Raw genomic sequence first — 20,702 nt, 5'->3', positions numbered from 1 at the left:
CATGTAATCATAGTCTCGATTCTCAAACTCCAAAAAAGATGAAAGACGTATATATTTAAGGTGATTAGACTCATTTGTCTTGGTTTGTCCGTTTGCTTAAGGCCGTGCGCCCACGGGGCCACAACTCAAGCGGTCAATGCTCGGGACATGGGGGTGTCCCAGATTCCCGGCCAGAGAGATGCAGTAATCGATGAAGATGAAGCACGAACCAAGGTGACGCGTGGCGCCACTCAGGTCGTTATCTATGAGAAATGGTCAGTTTAATACTCGATTGCGGTAGGGAAATCAGACCCATTTGTTTCCATAACACCCTGATTTTTGCGGGCGTAGGGGTTTGGAAGATATTTTCAAAAGGGAATGTCAGTCCCATGTCCAATGTCCAGTGTCCAAACCGATCAGAAGGTGGAACAATGAAGGGAAATCAAGAAATTAGCGGAATTCTAGGCCATGCCACCTACCACATTCCCCACTCACTCACACATACGCAAACTAATGCTACGTACGGTACTAAAAGAGAAAGCCACTTTCATTGTAGAAAATTTGTTTGTCCAATTGTCTTTGACTGACAACTAGCATCACCTGACCATGTCCCCACCCACTTCCCAAAAATCTTCTTAGATATATAAAACAAAAACTTGTTAGAAGTTTTGTGAAGATGAAGCCAACCCAGCTTCTTCCTCCCAACCAATTTTAAAGTTGCTTTTCCATCATCCATCTTTTTTAAAGACTGAAATCATCAATTTTGTCACTAAACCCACTTTCAATAATTATTACTCTCATTAATGAAAGGCCATTGCCACTTTTGAAATTTTGAGACAGCAGCTTGTAGAATTAATACGTACCATTAATCTTGATATAAATTCTACTTCATACAAAAAATTGAAATGAGAAATAAAAACTTTGAAAACAGTTTTCTATTCTCGGGAAAAAAAATTTTAACAATTTTTTTTTTGTTTTTCAAACCTAAAATAAGGCGTTTTTGAAAAATATATTTTAATTATTTTTACAATTATTTTTGAAAAATAATCATGCAAAAAGGGACAATGATTGAAAAAGTGCTAAATAAAAAAGTTACCTTTAAATAATATTTAAAAATATAAAACAATATATTTCAAAATTTTAAAAGAATTTATTTTACAAAATATAAAAAAACAGTTTTGAAACTTCCCAAAGAAAACCAAAATTTTTCTTAAACTTCTATTTGGATGTTAACAAAGACAAATTTGAATTCATATTCAACATAATGAAGATAAACATGCAAATTAGGGAGAAATATATCAAATGAGGAAACAAACATTCAAATTGTGGAGAGTTGACTCAAATCCAAAACCTCTCTTTCAAATCAAATTCTAATACAATGTTGAACTATCAATTTTCCTAAAAGGTTAAACTTGCAAGATTTGAGGTTAATATGTATATCATGCTTTTTAACATAAATGAAAGTATTTGTTGTGGCTTTTCGATGAAAGCCATGAGGTGGAAGGTTGGACATATATTCCCCTAAACTTTTCCTTGAAAACATTCCAAAAGGCCAAATGCCTTTTCAGCCAACTGCTTGATCATAACCCATGATCCTTACCTTGTGAGAATGGGCTAGATATGTCTATGCACCGGATAGTTTTCACAACAGACCTAAAGTAAACGAAAGCAAAACAAGTAGTACATGATTATTGTTGGTGTGTTGTACCTCAAGCGAAAACTACATGTTCAACTGTGGCCATCTTTATCTGGAATTCGTTTTCACACCATGGAAACAGGAAATAATCTATGACCAAAGTGGAGCCACAAACATACGTCTTGTGGGATTCACCGACAAAATACACCTACATAATAACTGAACTTGTTGATGACAGATTAAGAATTAATCTCGACATTATGCCTTCCAGGCAGATAATGGTGGTTGGGGAAGGACTTTGAAACATGGGGTTGCTGTCGATGAGTCATGATTTCCACAAGCCATTCATCATAATTAGGAAAATTACATGTATAATCAGGGCTCAAAATCAGTGAAAATTAGTCGTGTTAGGTAGAGGGTGGGGTCGTGTAATTCAGGCAGGGGGTTACATCTAGATCTAAATGGGGGCACATTCAATAATTAATAGCTAGATGAATTGAAGGGTTGGCTTTGGGCGCCAATCTCCTTTGAAAATCAGTGCCCAAGAGTCAAATCTTCCAGGATGTTGATGTGATTAAAAGCTTTGATACCTTACTTTTAATTTTGAGTACTATATATATACACACATATTTATGTGTTTCTTTTTTCTTTTTTGCTTGGACATTTATCATCTTGTTGCTAACTTTCCACTTGTGAAGGAGGCAGCACGTGCTTTGCAATTTCTTAAGCATTGATGGCTGCTGCCCAAGATGGATCATGCTGCCAAACAAAAATTTAATTCAAGCTTTTATAAGAAGGAAATAATTAAAGAGGATTTGCAATCTGCTTATAAGACGGAAGTATCTTAGAAGTATGATGAGTATCAAAATGAATGAATTTTTTTAAAAAGAAGCCCTACAACGTAGTTTTCCATGGAAGTATCTTAGAAGTATGATGAGTATCAAAATGAATGAAATTTATAAAAAGAAGTCCTACAACGTAGTTTTCCATGGAAGTATCTTAGAAGTATGATGAGTATCAAAATGAATGAAATCTATTTTCCATGTTCTTTTCGAAAAAACCTAACTCTCTAACTATTACGTGATCCCCCATAATTCAATAGCTCGTCTTTTTCTTGGGTCAAGAAATAATTTTTATAGATATATATATATATATATATACTTATTGCAAATGTGGACTCATATAGAAAAATACACATATTTATGTGTTTCTTTTTTCTTTTTTGCTTGGACATTTATCATCTTGTTGCTAACTTTCCACTTGTGAAGGAGGCAGCACGTGCTTTGCAATTTCTTAAGCATTGATGGCTGCTGCCCAAGATGGATCATGCTGCCAAACAAAAATTTAATTCAAACTTTTATAAGAAGGAAATAATTAAAGAAGGATTTGCAATCTGCTTATAAGACGGAAGTATCTTAGAAGTATGATGAGTATTAAAATGAATGAAATCTATAAAAAGAAGCCCTACAATGTAGTTTTCCATGGAAGTATCTTAGAAGTATGATGAGTATCAAAATAAATGAAATTTATAAAAAGAAGCCCTACAAGGTAGTTTTCCATGGAAGTATCTTAGAAGTATGATGAGTATCAAAATGAATGAAATCTATTTTTCATGTTCTTTTCGAAAAAACCTAACTCTCTAGCTATTACGTGATCCCCATAATTCAATAACTTGTCTTTTTCTTGGGTCAAGAAATAATTTTTATAGATATATATACTTATTGCAAATGTGGACTCGTATAGAAAAATACAAGTGCTAGAAATCAATAATTGTGGCTATGATTCAAAAGAAACCAAGAAGCACCTTGAGCTTAGGCTATGGAAAATTTGCTACAAACTTACTCTTCTAGTATTAGATTTTTAATCGGTCTACATCTTTGTATACTTATTTTTTTTAAAAACCTTTAAAAAACAAATACAAATAATAAAAAATAATTAAAAAATAATTTCTAAAAATATCCTATTTTTTGTTCTTAAGAACAAAGAATAAAAAATAGTTTTTGATTATTAAACGTCTTTTCTTGGTTTTTTTGCTTTAAAGGATAGAAAATTATTAAAAAATTGATTGATTGATTTATTTATTTATTTATTTATTTTCTCTCTCTCTCTCTCATTGGATACTTATTTGGTATAGGTATCCAAGCATGCAAGTTTGGCTGTCTGGCTGCTGGCTTGTACCATTGCTTTTGTCCCACAATACAAGGATGAAGAATAATGAAGGACTAGAACAAACTAACTCATTACTAAACATAGATGAGTAGGGTGATATATGATTCTAAATTGTTGTTTTTCCATCAGGCATGGAGCTATATTGTTGGAGAACTGGTCATGATCGGGTTTATCTTAGGTAAAAGTAGTTAGGCATTTGTTTTTTCTTCCAAAGGTGATGGTTTTAAGCTATTTGAAGTACCATTTTCATTAATCAAGGTTGGAAATATGGGCACTATGGTGACCAAAAGGTAAAGATTTTGATGTCAGCTGATCCCCCCACTTAACCTGCTTAAGGATGTATCACATTTAGACATAGCCCTATTCCTCCTTTCCCCATAATATATTTATTTATTTGTATCTTTATCATATGGTTTCATATGCTAAAGTTCAAAATAAATAAAATGTTGTTATAATTATTTATATATTTTTAACTTCTTATAATTATTTTTCAATAGTATATAAGATATATATATGATATCATGCGAGTATCACAGTTTCACTACGATTGAACTAATGGTTTATAAAGATGTAAAAATGTGGTTTGATTGATTTTTAAAAGAAAAATTAATCAAACTAATATGATCGATTTTTGCTTGAATCAAAACTAAACCAATTTTTTATTGATGAAAAGGCTAAAGCAAATTGTTAGCCCAAGGGTTCTCCTAATCGGGTTTTGATGATAACAAACCATGGTTAAGTGACTAATTGGTTTGGTGATTAAGAATTTCAGTTATAACCTCGAAAATTCATCAAATGACCAAATGGATATAAGATCGAGACGCTTGGAAGACTTGTGATCATAGGAAACTAATGTAAGATGAATGCATGAGTGCACTTAGGATTTTCACACGTTTCATGAAACTTAGAAAACTCGGTTTATTCTTTAAAACTTCAATTTCATTAAAACCCGAGTTTTTAGCTAATGTACCTTAGGCAAAATGTTTTATAATTGGCTTAATAATTCACCTAAAGACCTTGCCTAAGTGTTAGAAAAGAAAGGAATTAAAAAAAAAAAAGGTTTTCAGGGCAAAAAAGGCTTAACCGATCGAGGTTATGGCCAACCGGCTCAACCGGTTGAGGAACCGGTCAACCGGTTGTGCTCGTCCGGTCGAGGGATGCCAAAAACTTTCTCTCTCTCCTAGTGGCCTTCTCTTCCCGGTCGAGGTGATTCTCTTCTCGGTTGAGGTCCGTTCGAGGACCGGTTGAGTTCCGGTCAAGGCAACGGTAACCTGTCAAGCATTAAATGTTCCAACGGCTAGTGAACTGGTCGACCCCTAGCTCGACTGGACGAGGTTACCTTTTACTGTTTTTGACTCTCGAGCTTAGAAACCTATAAATTGATAGCTCCACTTCATTTATTGAAAAAAGAACACTTGCATTCAATAGTCTACCTACCTGTTCTTAATAAAAAAAGCTCTCATTTCTTTCATAGTGCATTAAATCACTACTTGCATATCCTTTAATGCATTCTTGTGTGTCATCCTAGCTTTGTTTTGTATTTGAGCTATCCTTAAGCTAGGTTAAGGGATTATTTCTTGTAAAAATCTGAGTGTTAAAGCCTTCAAGAGGTTTGAATCTTGAAGAGATTGTGTAAGAGTCAATTGGAGCCGGAATCCAAGTGTAAGAAGATTGGAAGCTTGGTTAAAGTTTTAAGTTAGTGAAATCCTCACTCGGTTAGGAGATTGAGGAGAGTGGACGTAGGTAAGGAAGTGCCGAACCACTATAAACCTGAATTTGAATTCTTTAACTCTATTTCTTTATTTTGCTTATATTGTGTTTGAATTTGTTGTGATTGAAAAGATTTTAAAAACCCAATTCACCCCCCCCCCCTTCCCCCTTTTGGGTGTTTTTCTTAATTAAGCATAGCCTTTGTTTTCTCAATTGCTTTCAGAGCTAGACCTTTTTGTTTAAAGACTTAATCGTCTAAGAGGAAATGACTATTCTATCAAGCTCATCCCAAGCTAAAATTTTTTCAAAACATAGAGCTCCATTCTTTACGAGAACCGACTATCCCTATTGGAAAACTAGAATGACTTGGTATTTGCAATCTACTGATTTAGATGTATGGGATGTCATTGAAGATGACCCAACTTTTCCCATTAAACTAGTTGATGGAGTTTTGGTTCCAAAACCCAAGCAAGAATGGAATGAGCTTGATAGAATAAACTTTCAATTAAATGCTAAAGTCGTTTTTACTTTGCAATGTGCTATGGATAGAAATGAATATAATAGAATATGTCAATGCAAATCGGCTAAAGAAATTTGGAGGTTGCTTGAAATAACTCATGAAGGAACTAATCAAGTGAAAGAGTCAAAAATTAGTTTACTTGTTTATAACTATGAATTGTTTTCAATGAAAGAAAATGAGACTATTGTTGAGATGATTACTAGGTTCACCGACATTGTCAATGGTCTTGAAGCTTTGAGAAAAACCTACAAGGAATTCGAGAAGGTGATGAAGATATTGAGGTCTCTCCCATCAAAGTGGCATACCAAGGTCACCGCAATTCAAGAAGCAAAAGATTTGACTAAGCTACCTATGGAAGAGCTCATAGGGTCATTAATGACATATGAGATCAATTTGACAAAGAAGCTACAAGAGGGTGAAGACAAAAAGAAGAAGAGCATAGCTCTCAAAGCTACAACCAAGGAAGAAGAAGATGTTGAAGAAGAAAAACCAAGTGATGAAGATGATGATTTAGCCCTCATCACAAGAAAGCTCAACAAATACATGAGAGATGAAAGGTTTAGAGGAAGGAAGTTCACCTCTAGAAGTGATCCTTCTAAAAAGGAATCTTCATCCCATGGTGATAAGGAGAAATGGGAAGAGAAAAGAGATTTGATATGCTTCAAGTGCAAAAAGTCGGGACACATTAAATATGATTGTCCTCTCTACAAGAGTGAAGCCAAGAGAAGAATGAAGAAGGCAATGATGGCCACTTGGAGTGAAAGTGAAGAATCCTCCGAAAAATAAAAGGAGAAGGAAGTGGCAAACATGTACTTCATGGCAATAGATGATCTTGATGAGGGATCAAAGAAGGATAAGTGGTTCTTGGATAGTGGATGCTCAAGACACATGACCGGGGATGAATCCAAGTTTGCTTTCCTTACAAAGAGAAATAGAGGATACGTTACCTTTGGAGACAATTCAAAAGGAAAGATCATTGGTCAATGCAACATTGGTAATGACACATCCTCTCTTATTGAAAATGTTTTATTAATGGATGGTTTAAAACATAATCTTTTGAGCATAAGTCAACTTTGTGACAAAGGTTTTAAAGTGGTTTTTGAAGCATCTCATTGCATCATCAAAGATATTCAAAATGATAAAACCATCTTCATGGGTCATAGATGTGATAATGTTTATGAAATAAATATTTCAAAATATGATGACCATGATAGATGCTTTTCAAGCATGCATGATCAAAGTTGGTTGTGGCATAGGAGGTTGAGACATGCTAACATGGACCTCATTTCCCAACTCAACAAAGATGAACTTGTTAGAGGTCTTCCCAAAATTAATTTTCAAAAAGACAAAGTTTGTGAAGCTTGTCAAATGGGAAAGCAAATCAAAAACTCTTTTAAAAACAAAAATTTCATTTCAACAACTAAGCCTCTTGAATTGTTGCATATGGATTTATTTGGTCCCTCTAGGACACCAAGCCTTGGAGAAAAATCTTTACTTTTGTTATTATGGATGACTTCTCTAGATAGACTTGGGTCTTATTTTTAAGTCAAAAAAATGAAGCCTTTTATGAGTTTTCAAAGTTTTGCAACAAGATTCAAAATGAAAAAGGTTTTACAATTACTTGTATAAGAAGTGATCATGGGAGAGAATTTGAAAATATTGATTTTGAAGACTATTGCAATGAGCATGGTATTAACCACAATTTTTCATTTCCTAAAACTCCTCAACAAAATGGGGTAGTTGAAAGGAAAAATAGAACTCTTCAAGAAATAACTAGAACTATGCTAAATGAAAACAATTTACCAAAATACTTTTGGGCCGAAGCGGTTAACACTTCTTGTTATGTTTTAAATAGAATTTTATTAAGGCCTATTCTTAAGAAAACTCCCTATGAGCTTTGGAAAAACAAGAAACCCAACATTAGCTATTTCAAAGTCTTTGGGTGCAAATACTTTATATTAAACACCAAAAACAATCTTGGAAAATTTGATGCAAAATTTGATGTTGGAATTTTTCTTGGTTACTCAACTTCAAGTAAAGCCTTTAGAGTTTTTAACAAAAGAACCATGGTTGTTGAGGAGTCCATCCATGTTATTTTTTATGAATCTAACAATTCTCTCAAAGAAAGAGAGAGCTTTGATGATGATTTAGGCTTGGAGACCTCCATGGGAAAATTACAAATGGAAGATAGAAGGCAACAAGAAGAAATTGTAAAGGATCCCAAGAAAGAAGAATCACTTTTGGCACTACTTCCTCCTCAACAAGTGCAAGGTGAATCAAGCCAAAACCTCCCTAAAGATTGAAAGTTTGTCATCAACCACCCACAAGATCAAATTATAGGTAATCTATCTAGTAGGGTAAGAATTAGATCATCTCTTAGAAATATTTGCAATAATCTTGCTTTTATCTCTCAAATTGAACCTAAAAATATAAAAAATGCTCTCTAGTTGACAAAAATGGGATGATTGCTATGCAAGAAGAGTTAAACCAATTTGAAAGAAGTGAAGTATGGGAATTAGTGTCAAGACCTCAAAATCAATGTATTATTAGAACTAGATGGGTATTTAGAAATAAAATGGATGAAAATGGCATAATTATAAGAAATAAAGCAAAATTGGTAGCCCAAAGTTTTAATCAAGAAGAAATGATAGATTATGAAGAAACCTTTACTCTCGTAGCTAGATTGGAAGCCATAAGGATGCTACTTGCCTTTGCATGTTTTAAAGACTTTGTTTTATATCAAATGGATGTGACAAGTACTTTCTTAAATGGCTTTGTAAATGAAGAGGTATATGTTGAACAACCACCCGATTTTCAAAGTTCTAACTTTCCTAATCATGTTTTTAAATTTAAAAAGGCACTTTATGGTTTGAAACAAGCACCTAGAGCATGGGATGAAAGATTGAGTAAATTTCTTTTGAAAAAGGGTTTTAAAATGGGAAAAATTGACACAACTCTTTTCATAAAAACCAAAGAAAATGACATGTTTTTAGTGCAAATATACGTTGATGATATCATTTTTGGAGCTACTAATGTCTCTCTTTGTGAAGAATTTTCTAAATGCATGCATAGTGAGTTCGAAATGAGCATGATGGGAGAATTTAACTTCTTCCTTGGACTTCAAATCAAGCAACTAAAGGAAGGAACCTTCATCAATCAAGCAAAGTATATAAGAGATCTCCTCAAAAGGTTCAATATGGAGGAAACCAAAACAATGAAGACTCCAATGAGTTCATCCATCAAGCTTGACATGGATGAGAAAGGTAAGTCCGTCAACTTAACTATGTATAGAGGCATGATAGGTTCTTTACTATATTTAACCGCTAGTAGACCTGACATCATGTATAATGTATGCTTGTGTGTTAGATTTCAATCTTGTCCTAAAAAATCTCATTTAAGTGCTGTAAAACGAATTCTTAGATATTTAAAAAGGGACAATGGACATAGGCTTATGGTATCCTAAGGGTGATAACTTTGAATTAATTGGATACTCGGATGCCGACTTTACTGGTTGTAAAGTTGAGAGGAAAAACACTAGTGGGACTTGTCATTTCCTAGGACACTCACTTGTTTCATGGCATAGTAAGAAGCAAAATTCGGTAGCTTTGTCTATGGAAAAAGCCGAATACATAGCAGCCAGTTTATGTTGTACACAAATTCTTTGGATGAAATAAACACTTAGTGATTTCAATTTGATTTTTGAGCATGTTCCTATTAAATGTGATAACACTAGTGTCATAAACACTTCAAAAAATCTGGTGCAACACTCTAGGACTAAGCATATAGAGATTAGACACCATTTTCTTAGAGACCATGCACAAAAGGGTGACATTACACTTGAATTTGTAAGCACAAAAGATCAATTTGCCGATATTTTTACAAAACCCTTAAGTGAAGAGCAATTTGTTGATATTAGAAGACAACTAGAGGTGATTTCTTTATGATCAAATGATTGCTTGATGAATTCTTGATTGAATATACCTTATGATTGTGTGAAATTCATATCATATGCATCATATAGAAATAATCTTAGGAAAAATGTCAAATTTTGACCAAAAATCAAAATTCCCTTGGCATCGGACATAAAAAAATTGGGGATTTCAACTGAAAATGGCAAGGGGAGGATCACAAGACAAGAAAATGCAAAAAAATTGGACCGTTGACCAAGTGGTCAACCGATTGAGGAACCAGTTCTTCGAGGCTGGGAATTTAAAATGCCCCCCGCACTTCATTTTTCACCTGTTCTTCTCCATACCTTGAAGACTCTTCACATCCCTGCTTCCAGAAGTTAGTTTTGGCAAGATCTTGGACCGTTTGCAGGCTTTGGAGTGGATTTTGGGACGCATTTGAGGTTAGAGTTTCAATCTGAAACCTAGGGTTTTCAGTTTTGAGAGCGTCTTCTCTCTATACCGCGCACATCGGGCTTGGTTCAGCTTCATCTCTGTGTGCCTAGGGCTTCGGGTTAGTGTTTGCTCTCTCTTGTTTGGTTTCATTCTCCCTTTAGACTTCTCTTTCTCTCTATTCCGTTCATTGGATGGCTCCGAGGCGAGAGACGGGGACCTCCAGGGCTCAGGGCAAACGTCCTGCTGAGCCATCTCAGCCTGAGCAGATGGAGGCTCGCCGAAAGGCGAGGTAAGACATGGCCCTCTTCAGTTCTGTTGAAGACTATCAACGATACAAGTAAAAGTTCGCCCAGAGGAAAGTCGTCCTAGGGAGAAGTATCAATTTCTCCCAACTTCAACACTTCGGGTTTGAGGGACTCTTCAGTAGGATGGGATGACTGCCAGTTGTGATGATTTCCGAGCCGATCTTCCAAACTCTGGTGCAGACTTTTTATTCACAGGTGACCTATGGGCTTAGAGGACCGATATTGTCCACAGTTAGAGGAGTTGATATCAGATTGAGCCCAGAAAGTATCTGCCGCATTCTCGACATTCCTTCAGTTGGACTCCAAAGTTTATGAGGCCAAAGCGTGGCCCACTGTGCCGGGATTTGAGCCTAGAGAGGTTGTTTAGAGGTTGTGCGGACTTGCAGATGCCTAGGGGATGGGCAAACCATCGACACACAGTCTGACCGTGCCCAGCCGAGTCCTTCATCACATGATCTGCCCCATCTTATTGCCACAAGGATGACATCGAGACGAGGTCTCCTACCTTGAGGCCTTCATTGTGGACTCGATTCTGACTGGGAGATAGATTCACGTAGGGTATCTGATGATGATGCATATGATATCCTACGCTGAGAGCACGACCCGAGTACTCCCCTACGACCGTTTCCTTACCCCTGTATTCAAGGATGCCGGGGTAGACTTGAGCAGAGAGACAGACTTTGAGGCTCCTACTAGCTATGACACTTATGATGAGCAGTCCTTGGGGCGAATGAAGTTCGAGAAGGCACCCGATGGCTCATGGGTTAGGAGAGCTGAGCGACAGGCCCGGGAACAGGGACAGATGCATCCCGGAGCAGAGGAGGAGGCCGAAATCAGAGAAATGGAGGATGAGTTAGACCTTCAGAGGGATTTTGAGCAGAGAGGACCCAAGCTTGACATTCCGCCTCCACCTCAGTCAAAGGGTATTCATGTTGATGCCACTTTCTCCGAGCCTATGATGACTAAGTCATCTTACACAGCAGGACCATCATCTCAACCATCATTTACCGAGCTTCCTCACACAGAGCTACCATCTCAGGCACCTCACGCTCTTGATCATGCGCCTTGGACGGATGTCTCAGCTCAAATCAACTCCTTTGGGACTCGTATAGAGGATCTTACTTTAGTCCATGACACTCGTTTCTACTCTATGGAGGAACACATAGATCAGTATTAGACTGACTTCACTTCTCGATTTGAGCACTTCCAGTAGAGATTTGAGCATATCGAGGAGCGTATGGATCAGCAGTAGGCTACATTCGAGCATCTCCAACAGAGCATTGATCGCATTGAGAGTCGTCAGGTGAGTCAGCATGAAGAGATGATGGCTTACCTCCGCTTTGTGTTTCCTCCTCTACCCCCTCAGCCTTGAGTTTATCTACAATTCCCCCTCAGTTTCTTTTTTATGTTGCCAAATTGGTAGAAATATATAGGATCTAAGAGACCCTCATGCATGTCATTGTCATCATTGTCATATATATCTTGTTTAGCATATGTTTTCGTGTACATGTGAGGTTACCATATAAATATGATATGATATTTTCATGATCCATTGCTTCCTATTCAAATTTTCGTGTTTTACATTGTTTCCTATTAAAAATTGTTTGATTGATCCATGATTGGTTTGAGGGGGAGATTTTTTTTTTCTCTCCTAGATAACCAAGGTTTGTCATCATAAAAAATGGGGAGATTGTTAGCCCAAGGGTTCTCCTAATCGGGTTTTGATGATAACAAATCATAGTTAAGTAACTAATTGGTTTAATGATTAAGAATCTCAAGCATGAACTCGAAAATTCATCAAATGACCAAATGGATACAAGATCAAGATGCTTGGAAGACTTGTGATAATAGGAAACTAATGTAAGATGAATGCATGAGTGCACTTAGGATTTTCACACGTTTCATGCAACTTAGAAAACTCGGTTTATTCTTTAAAACTTCAATTTCATTAAAATCCGAGTTTTTAACTAATGTACCTTAGGCAAAATGTTTTATAATTGGCTTAATAATTCACCTAAAGACCTTGCCTAAGTGTTAGAAAAGAAATGAATTAAAAAAATAGGTTTTTGGGGCAAAAAATGCTCAACTGATCGAGGCTATGGCCAACTGGCTCAACCGGTTGAGGAACTGGTCGACCGGTTGTGCTCGTCCGGTCGAGGGATGCCAAAAACTTTTTCTCTCTCCCAATGGCTTTCTTTTCCCGGTTGAGGTCCGGTCGAGGCAACGGTAAACTGTCAAGTATTAAATGCTCCAACGGCTAGTGAACCGGTCGACCCCTAGCTCAACCGGACGAGGTTACCTTTTGCTGTTTTTGACTCCCGAGCTTAGAAACCTATAAATTGAGAGCTCCACTTCATTTATTGAAAAGAGAACACTTGCATTCAATAGTCTACCTACCTGTTCTTGATAAAAAAAAACTCTCATTTCTTTCATAGTGCATTAAATCACCACTTGCATATCCTTTAGTACACTCTTGTGTGTCATCCTACCTTTGTCTTGTATTTGAGCTATCCTTAAGCTAGGTTGAGGGATTATTTCTTGTAAAAATCTGAGTGTTAAAGCCTTCAAGAGGTTTGAATCTTGAAGAGATTGTGTAAGAGCCCATTGGAGCCGGAATCCAAGTGTAAGAAGATTGAAAGCTTGGTTGAAGCTTCAAGTTAGTAAAACCCTCACTCGATTAGGAGATTGAGGAGAGTGGACGTAGGTAAGAAAGTGTCGAACCACTATAAACCCGAGTTTGAATTCTTTAACTCTATCTCTTTATTTTGCTTATATTATGTTTGAATTTATTGTGATTGAAAAGATTTTAAAAACCCAATTCACCCCCCCCTCCTGGGTGACTTTTGTTTTCTCACAAATTGATTAGTTTAGTTCAATTTAATTGATTGACTGAATGCAAATTAATTTAGATTTTAAGTCTAATTAGTTTTTAAACCTAACTTGTATTTAAAGTTCAAAATACATTCAAAACATTTAGGTTAAAATAAAATAAATTGATTTAAAATTTATTTAACGATGATCAAATAACAATAAATTACTTTAATAAAGCCTCCAAAATATATGTATAATAATATAAAGGATATTTCAACACAAAACAATTATAACTCGTGAAAATATAAGTTTTAAAATATCGATTTAATTTATTTATATCAATTAGAAGGTAAGAAAATTGAAAAACAAATTAATTAAATTGGTTTTCATAATTCTCCAATCAAATTGACCCTTTAACAATTGTTGAAAACCAAGTTGATTTGACATTATCAAAGTTTCCACTCTCACTTATACCCTAATTTGGCCAAAAGAATCATGATTCAATGACTTTTTTTTTATTTCAGTTATGGTTGGTGTTGAAAATATTGTTTTGTGATGTCATATTTAATAATATTATACTAATACCCAAAAATGCAAATCAATAAGAAATGTAAGTTTTACGTCTTACTTATTCTAACTATAACACTTTTTGAAAACATTGAAAATATTTTCATAACCTCTTTGTAAATTTTATTATTATTATTTATTTATTTATTTTATAAATTTTATAACCTCTTTTTTTTTTTTTTTTCAATTTACTCCATATTAGGCTTTTAGTTATTAGATTTTGCTATACAATCTAAACCATTGATAATGAAAACGGGTATGATTTGAATTTCATTTCATTATCATATGATTCCGCCATTTGATTAAAAGAGTTTTTGAAAAGTTAATTTTAGAAATTTAGAAGTTTGAAGACACCATTACTTCTCTCTCTGCTTTCTTAATCAACTGTTTGTGATGAGCTCAAGCATTTGGACAGTCTTATTCATGGACAAAGAGGCCTGGTCACAGACTCACGTCTACTTGAGCTAATGCAAACGTCATTATATATATATTTTGCTTTTTTTTTTTCTAGCTACTTTTAATTCAATATTTATCTATTTTGTCCAAATAAAAAAATGAATTAAAGTATTTATTCAACTTATGTTAAAAATGAATATTAAAATTATTTTGTCTTATAATTATTTTTGTTTCATTAAAAAAAAATTGTTTCATAATTAAAAAAATTATTTATCTTTAACTTGCATATAATTATAAATTTATTTATTTTTAATAAGATTTAACATAAATTTTATTTCATATTAATATAAATTGAATTTATAAAATTTTTATAAAATAAAAATAAGACTTTATTTTTAAAAACAATACAAATTTTTTTATCCAAGTAATTTTTTTATTTTTTATTTTTAAAACATCTTGCCAAATACTCTTGTTTTAAAAAAAATTCTAAAAAACTGGTTTTTGTTCTTTATTTTAAAAATAATTTTTAAAAACAAATTTAAAAAAACACTATCAAACAGATCCTAAATATTTTCAATTTTCACTTATTATATATTATTTTAAAGAATTTTTTATATTACAAATAAAGTAATTTTTTATATGAAACTTATACTTATAAATTCTTTTACTATATAATTTTTATTTTTAACAAAGGACATATTTTTCCTTATATTTTCTTTCTATATATTTTTTATTAGGATAAAAATTAAGAAGTTATGTGGCATATTGATTGAGGATATTTATGTATAAAAAAACGTAATTTTTTTATTATAAAAAAATATTCTGCATAAGAAATTAATTATTTAATTATTAAATATAATAATAACATCCTTACAAATAATAATAAAAATATTATTTATTATTTATTATTTTCTTGATACCATTATGGGAATGACATGTGTTTACCAGTTACATAGGCATTGTTTAGACCAATGGGCTTTGGGCTCACAACTAATTTGGATCATGTGGTCTTGGTTTGGGCTTGCTTGAATTACTTCTAAGCCTTGATAGTTGGACTTGCAGTTCTGGGGCCCACAAACCATTCAGGCCCGATAATGGCTTCCGTTGGGTGGCACAACGTGTTTTCCAAAATTCCTAATAAAATTATTAACACCTTATTTAGTAATTGTTTTCATAAAATAATTTTAAAAACAGATTTTTAGAATAATTTTTAAAAATTGTTCTATAATATTTTATTTAATAAAATATTATTTGAAAACTTAAAATATTTTTAATATTTTAATATTTATAAATATGTTTTAAAAATAATTTTTATATCTAATGTTTTTTTTAATGATTCCTTTTATATATATATATATATATATGTACGTAATTATTTTTTAAAACAACTCTAAAAATACAAGTAAAAACAATTTTAAAAAATTAAAAAAAATGTTTTTTAAAAACATTATGACCCTGTTTGGTCATTATTTTAAAAAATAATTTTTAACAACAGTTTTTTAAACTTATTTTTTAATGTTTTGTAAAACAAAAATTCGTTTAGGAATCTGAAATATTTTTAACTTATTTTTAAATATGTTTTTTTAATGTTTTGTAAAGTAAAAGTTGATTTAAAAATATTTTTTTAATTGCCAAGAATGTTTTTCATTTTTTTTCTTTGCTATGGAAAACATGATGTTGGTCCATTAATTGTTTGGAATAAGACGAAAACAAATATCATTAATTTACAGTTTTTTTCAAGAGCCCTGTTAATTGATAGCTTTATTTTAGGAATATTCCAAATTAATTATATAGAAATAAAAAAAATTACTGACAATTAATCAAAAATAAAAACAAGAAAATTCCAAAAAAAATTAAAAAGAAAAAATTTATTTTTACAGATTACTTTAAAATAATTTAAATATATTTTAAATTTTTTACTCTTCAATATAAAATAATAATAATAATAATTTAAAATTTATTATTTATTTACATTTTTAAAATTTTTTTTTACGTAAAAAATTTGAAAAGGTTCTTTCCTGTGGCTGCAACCAAGCATGGCGGGAGATTCCATGAACAAACCCCTCCACGTCGTGATCTCTGCCCACTGTTTTTCGTCTAGGGCTTTTGTTTTTCTGTTTTCTCGCAATAGCTTCAGACATATTTCGAGGAAGCATCGTTTGTTCTGCGTTGTGGTTTTGATCGAAGTGGGCTTGTCTTCTCCCGTTTTGTTTTGTTTTTTGTTTGTAGTTGTTGTTGTTGTTGTTGTTGTTGTTTTTTCCAGAATGCAGTGCTTTGGTTTTTCTGTTAATGAAATGGAAATTATGTGTAATTGTCGGAAAATTTACTAAATCCGTTGCTGGATTCTTCTGTTTCATGCATTATTATTCTTTCCCTTTGGAGAAAAAGCTTATTCTTTTTTGTTTTCCTTTTATTTTATTTGGGTCTCCCTCATTTTTTTCATATAGCCTAAGAACTCAACCGATTCTGAAAAATATTGCCTTTATATTAAATATTTTTAGGAGGAATTTCAGGGTACAAGCATTGTGATTTAGGTAGTGTAAGGTAATGTAACTCACCACTTCATTCTCTGTATGCTCTATTTTCTGGGGGTTGATGGCTTAAATGCAATTGGTGTAGGCCCTAGGGCTTTTGATGTTTTGAACTTTTGATGGGTTTTTTTGATGAACCAAGTTTAACTGGGTATTTGGATATTTAAGGTTAATGCTTCTTTGTTATCAGGTTTCAGAGCAGGTAAAGCTAATTGCTTCTTGTTTTCATGCAAGATAATTTAGCTTCTTTTTTATTTTTAGCCCAAAAAAAAAAAATTATTGTTGATCTTAGTTTGTCCATTGAAAAAACAATTTGGTGGGATTAGTGAATTTTTTTTCCCCTTTTTTTGGTAGGCTTTCTGTGAGTGATTTCCAAACCCAAGGTGTTTTAGGGTTTTTCTTGGATTTGATTAACTAACTGGAAAAGGAAAAGAAACAAAAAGTCCTAGAGTCTTCCAGTGTTGTTGATATGTGCAATTTCCTGGATTTTTTCTGATTTAGTGTGTTCTAGACAAGAAATAAGGAGTGTCTAAGCCAAATTTAGATTTTAATATAATTTCTCTAAGGAAAGGGGATAGGTATGGATTATGATCTTCAAAGGAACTTTTTTTTCTATCATCCTTTTTTTTTTCTCTCACTTTTGTGTGGGGGTTAGGGAAGAGGGGTGGATTGTTGTGTGGACTTCTTGTTGTTGTTGAGTGTCTCTGTTCATTAGACAATGGTTTAGGTAGACTTCATGCTCAAATTGAAGCTACGGGACTGGTGCAATCACGTGCTTTTGTTTCTTTCAGTTTAATAATTTGATTTACTACTGGATGGTAGATCCTATTTTATTTTTTCTTTTGGGATATCTAATAGTTGAGAATTTTTTCTTTATTGGTTTTGATTGATGAACCATCAGGTTGGTAGTCATGAGATAGAATTAAAGAGTCTTAACAAACAATGAAGTTTTGCAATCATGATTTAAAAGAAAAAAAAGAAAAAAGAAAGGAACTAAGAAAAACATATGCACCATTGTCTATGTTACAGGATTTTGATCCTATAGATGGCGTCTCCAGCATTTCCCATTCAAAAGGTAGCAGATCATATCCCTTCATGAGAATCTTTAACTGCTTATTGTTGTACTTACTTCCATGTTATCTGCATGAGTAGGAAAGGTTGGATCCAATTTGTTCAGGCAATTTTCTTGCAATTGAGTTTTATTCTTAATTGATTGTTAGAATTTTGTTGTTCTCCAATTGATACTGATTAAATTTTTCATGAATTGCGCATGGCTACTTAGAATTTTGGGAACTAAGAAGGGCTTGATATATTTATGTGAAATTTGAACAGCTATCCTTTCAGTTTCAAACATCCTGAAAATCAATGAGCCAGAGCTCAGTGGTAAACAAAGAGATTTCAATCCAATTGTATAACATATTTCTGAATGACGACTAATTTTCAATGGAAGTGAACTTCAAAAGTACTTCTGTCTTTAGTTATTTTTAACCTGAGTTAATGTTTTGCAACCTAAGTGTTAATTGAGTTGAGTGTTGGTGCAACTTTGTTCCCAACTGGATAATTCTTTTTTAGCACTATATTCATGATTGAAATGGTTCCCAGAGTTATTCAATTAAATCATCAGATTGATATGGCTCCAACAGTTATTTGATATTCCCTGTGGAAATGCTTAATTGTCTGCCCATATTTCCGGTGGCAATGTCACATTGAAGATTTCATTTTATGCTAAACGATCCACACTTTATGATACTATGAGCAGTGATGGAGGCAAATAGCTTTAAAAGAAAAAAAGGGAGAAAAAAGAAAAAGAAAGATTATATTGTGTTGCCAACTTTTGTCCGCAAAAACTCTCTAGAGTCCTCTAGAAGCTCTTATTTTGCAACTTCTATGAATATTTAGTAGTAAGTCTCCTGTATTTTTCCCCCGTGCCCATCTAGAGCTCCTCGTGATTCAAAAAAGGAAAAAGTGAAAGGGAAAAAACCATGACTGTTAATTGATTTCAAGGAAGACTAGGTCACTTTATGTATTGCCATACACCTTGGTAGCCCTCTACTTTTTCTTAAAATTACCACATTTTGTCTGCAAGTTTCATTCATTTCAGCTTGTCATCCTCTTGATAGGCGGTCCTGGCAGTGGCAAGGGCACTCAATGTCCCCTGATCGTCAAACAGTTTGGGTTTACTCATCTTAGTGCTGGTGATCTTCTACAGGCTGAAATTGAGTCAGGATCAGAAAATGGGTCTGTATATCAAGTTTTCCCATCTTAAAAAATTAAATAGAAAAATGATTCTTAGCTTCCTTATTTATCAATTTAATAATACTGTGGTTAATTTTGTTGTTGCTATTTGTTGTGTTGAGGATAAAATGTAGACTGAATTCTCTTTCATGGCTATTATCTCATAACATCTCCCTCTAACATTATTGTTGTTACAGACTATAAGAAGGAAGGAAAAATTGTTCCCTCTGAGGTAACAGTCAAGCTGCTGCAACAGGCAATGCAGGGAAGCACAAACAACAAATTTCTCATTGATGGCTTTCCTCGCAATGAAGAAAACCGCACTGCATTTGAAAATATTGTAGGCCAAATATGTTGTTGCTTATATTACTATTTATCATGGGTCTACTTTCTAATTTGGAAATCTCTTCATCCTATCTCATGATAATGATTATGTAACTGATGGCCTTTCTTTTCCTTTTTTCCTTTTTTCCTTTCATATTCATCTATTATTAATTTATTTTTAGTGTTGTATTTTTTTTCATTTCCAAATTTATTGCAGATGAAAGTGGAACCTGATTTTGTATTATTTTTTTATTGTTCACAAGAGGAGCTGACGAGACGTATTTTGAATAGAAATCAGGTTGGCTACTTTCCTAGTGTGTTTGTTGTTTGTGATTTATATGCAAAAATTGATTAATCTTGTTTTCTTCTGTCATTTTAAAGGGAAGAGTTGATGATAATATACAAGCCATACCAAAACGTTTTCAAGTTTATTTTGAATCCACTCTCCCTGTAATTGATTATTACAGTTCCAAGAGAAAGGTTCAGAAGGTGATTTTCATTATGAAATTTTATATTGCAAGAACCGATGCTGTGGAAAATCTGCATTTAATATGTCCCTTTTTTTTTCTTTTCGTTTCTTTTCTTAGATTGATGCTGAAAGGTCTATTGAAGAGGTGTTTGAAGCAGTCAAGAGTATCTTCCTCAATTTCAGTGGAGGATCTGGGGAGGGAAATTGATCTTTCCAGTCAATCTTAAATGGAATGTACTACTTTTACTTCCATGCTCCATTATTTTACAATATAGTACATATTATGAACTAGGAAAGTAAATGGAATGAACAAATTATACTTCCATGCTCTTTACTTCTTAATGATGGTTGGCTGTGTTTTCCTAGGGATCGATGGGTTCTAACAATTCATCCTGATTATATAATACTACAATAAGTGATACAAGAACATACTTCTTATTTGATTATATCATAGCATAGAACTGACTCAGGAACAAACTTCTGCGACCATAAAGATGGCATTAGACACAAAGGAGAAAGGAAAATAGGAGAGCATTAGACACTGGGAAGAGAAAGGAAAATGAGGGAAAAATGAAACAGATAACAAGCATGCATATGCAGAAAACAGAGCTACAAGTAGTTTTCTTATTCCATAGCCAGCCTTTTACTTCTTGGTTGTCCCCTTATGGCCAGAGGTACTCTCCATATTTTCCTTAACGGAAACTGAT

The 20,702-nt window shown here is 33.4% G+C and overlaps 1 protein-coding gene across 2 annotated transcripts; it reads left to right on the top strand.

Annotated features, from left to right (window-relative positions):
• The first annotated feature begins 19,082 nt into the window (after positions 1-19,082).
• LOC117932699 (UMP-CMP kinase 4-like) lies at positions 19,083-20,318 on the top strand. Of its 2 annotated transcripts, XM_034853984.1 has the most exons (5): positions 19,083-19,205; positions 19,400-19,542; positions 19,744-19,824; positions 19,908-20,015; positions 20,114-20,318. In XM_034853984.1, the coding sequence occupies exons 1-5, from the start codon at positions 19,202-19,204 to the stop codon at positions 20,201-20,203; spliced, it is 426 nt and encodes a 141-aa protein (XP_034709875.1). In that variant the 5' UTR covers positions 19,083-19,201; the 3' UTR covers positions 20,204-20,318. The 2 variants fall into 2 exon arrangements, with proteins under 2 accessions (XP_034709875.1, XP_034709876.1); XM_034853985.1 differs by lacking the exon at positions 19,744-19,824.
• Positions 20,319-20,702: the final 384 nt, after the last annotated feature.

This window comes from Vitis riparia, chromosome 15 (genome assembly GCF_004353265.1).
Source record: "Vitis riparia cultivar Riparia Gloire de Montpellier isolate 1030 chromosome 15, EGFV_Vit.rip_1.0, whole genome shotgun sequence".
In the NCBI taxonomy this organism is placed as follows: domain Eukaryota; kingdom Viridiplantae; phylum Streptophyta; class Magnoliopsida; order Vitales; family Vitaceae; genus Vitis; species Vitis riparia.
Note: the sequence above shows the minus strand (reverse complement) of the source record. Positions and strands in the feature narration are given on the sequence as shown.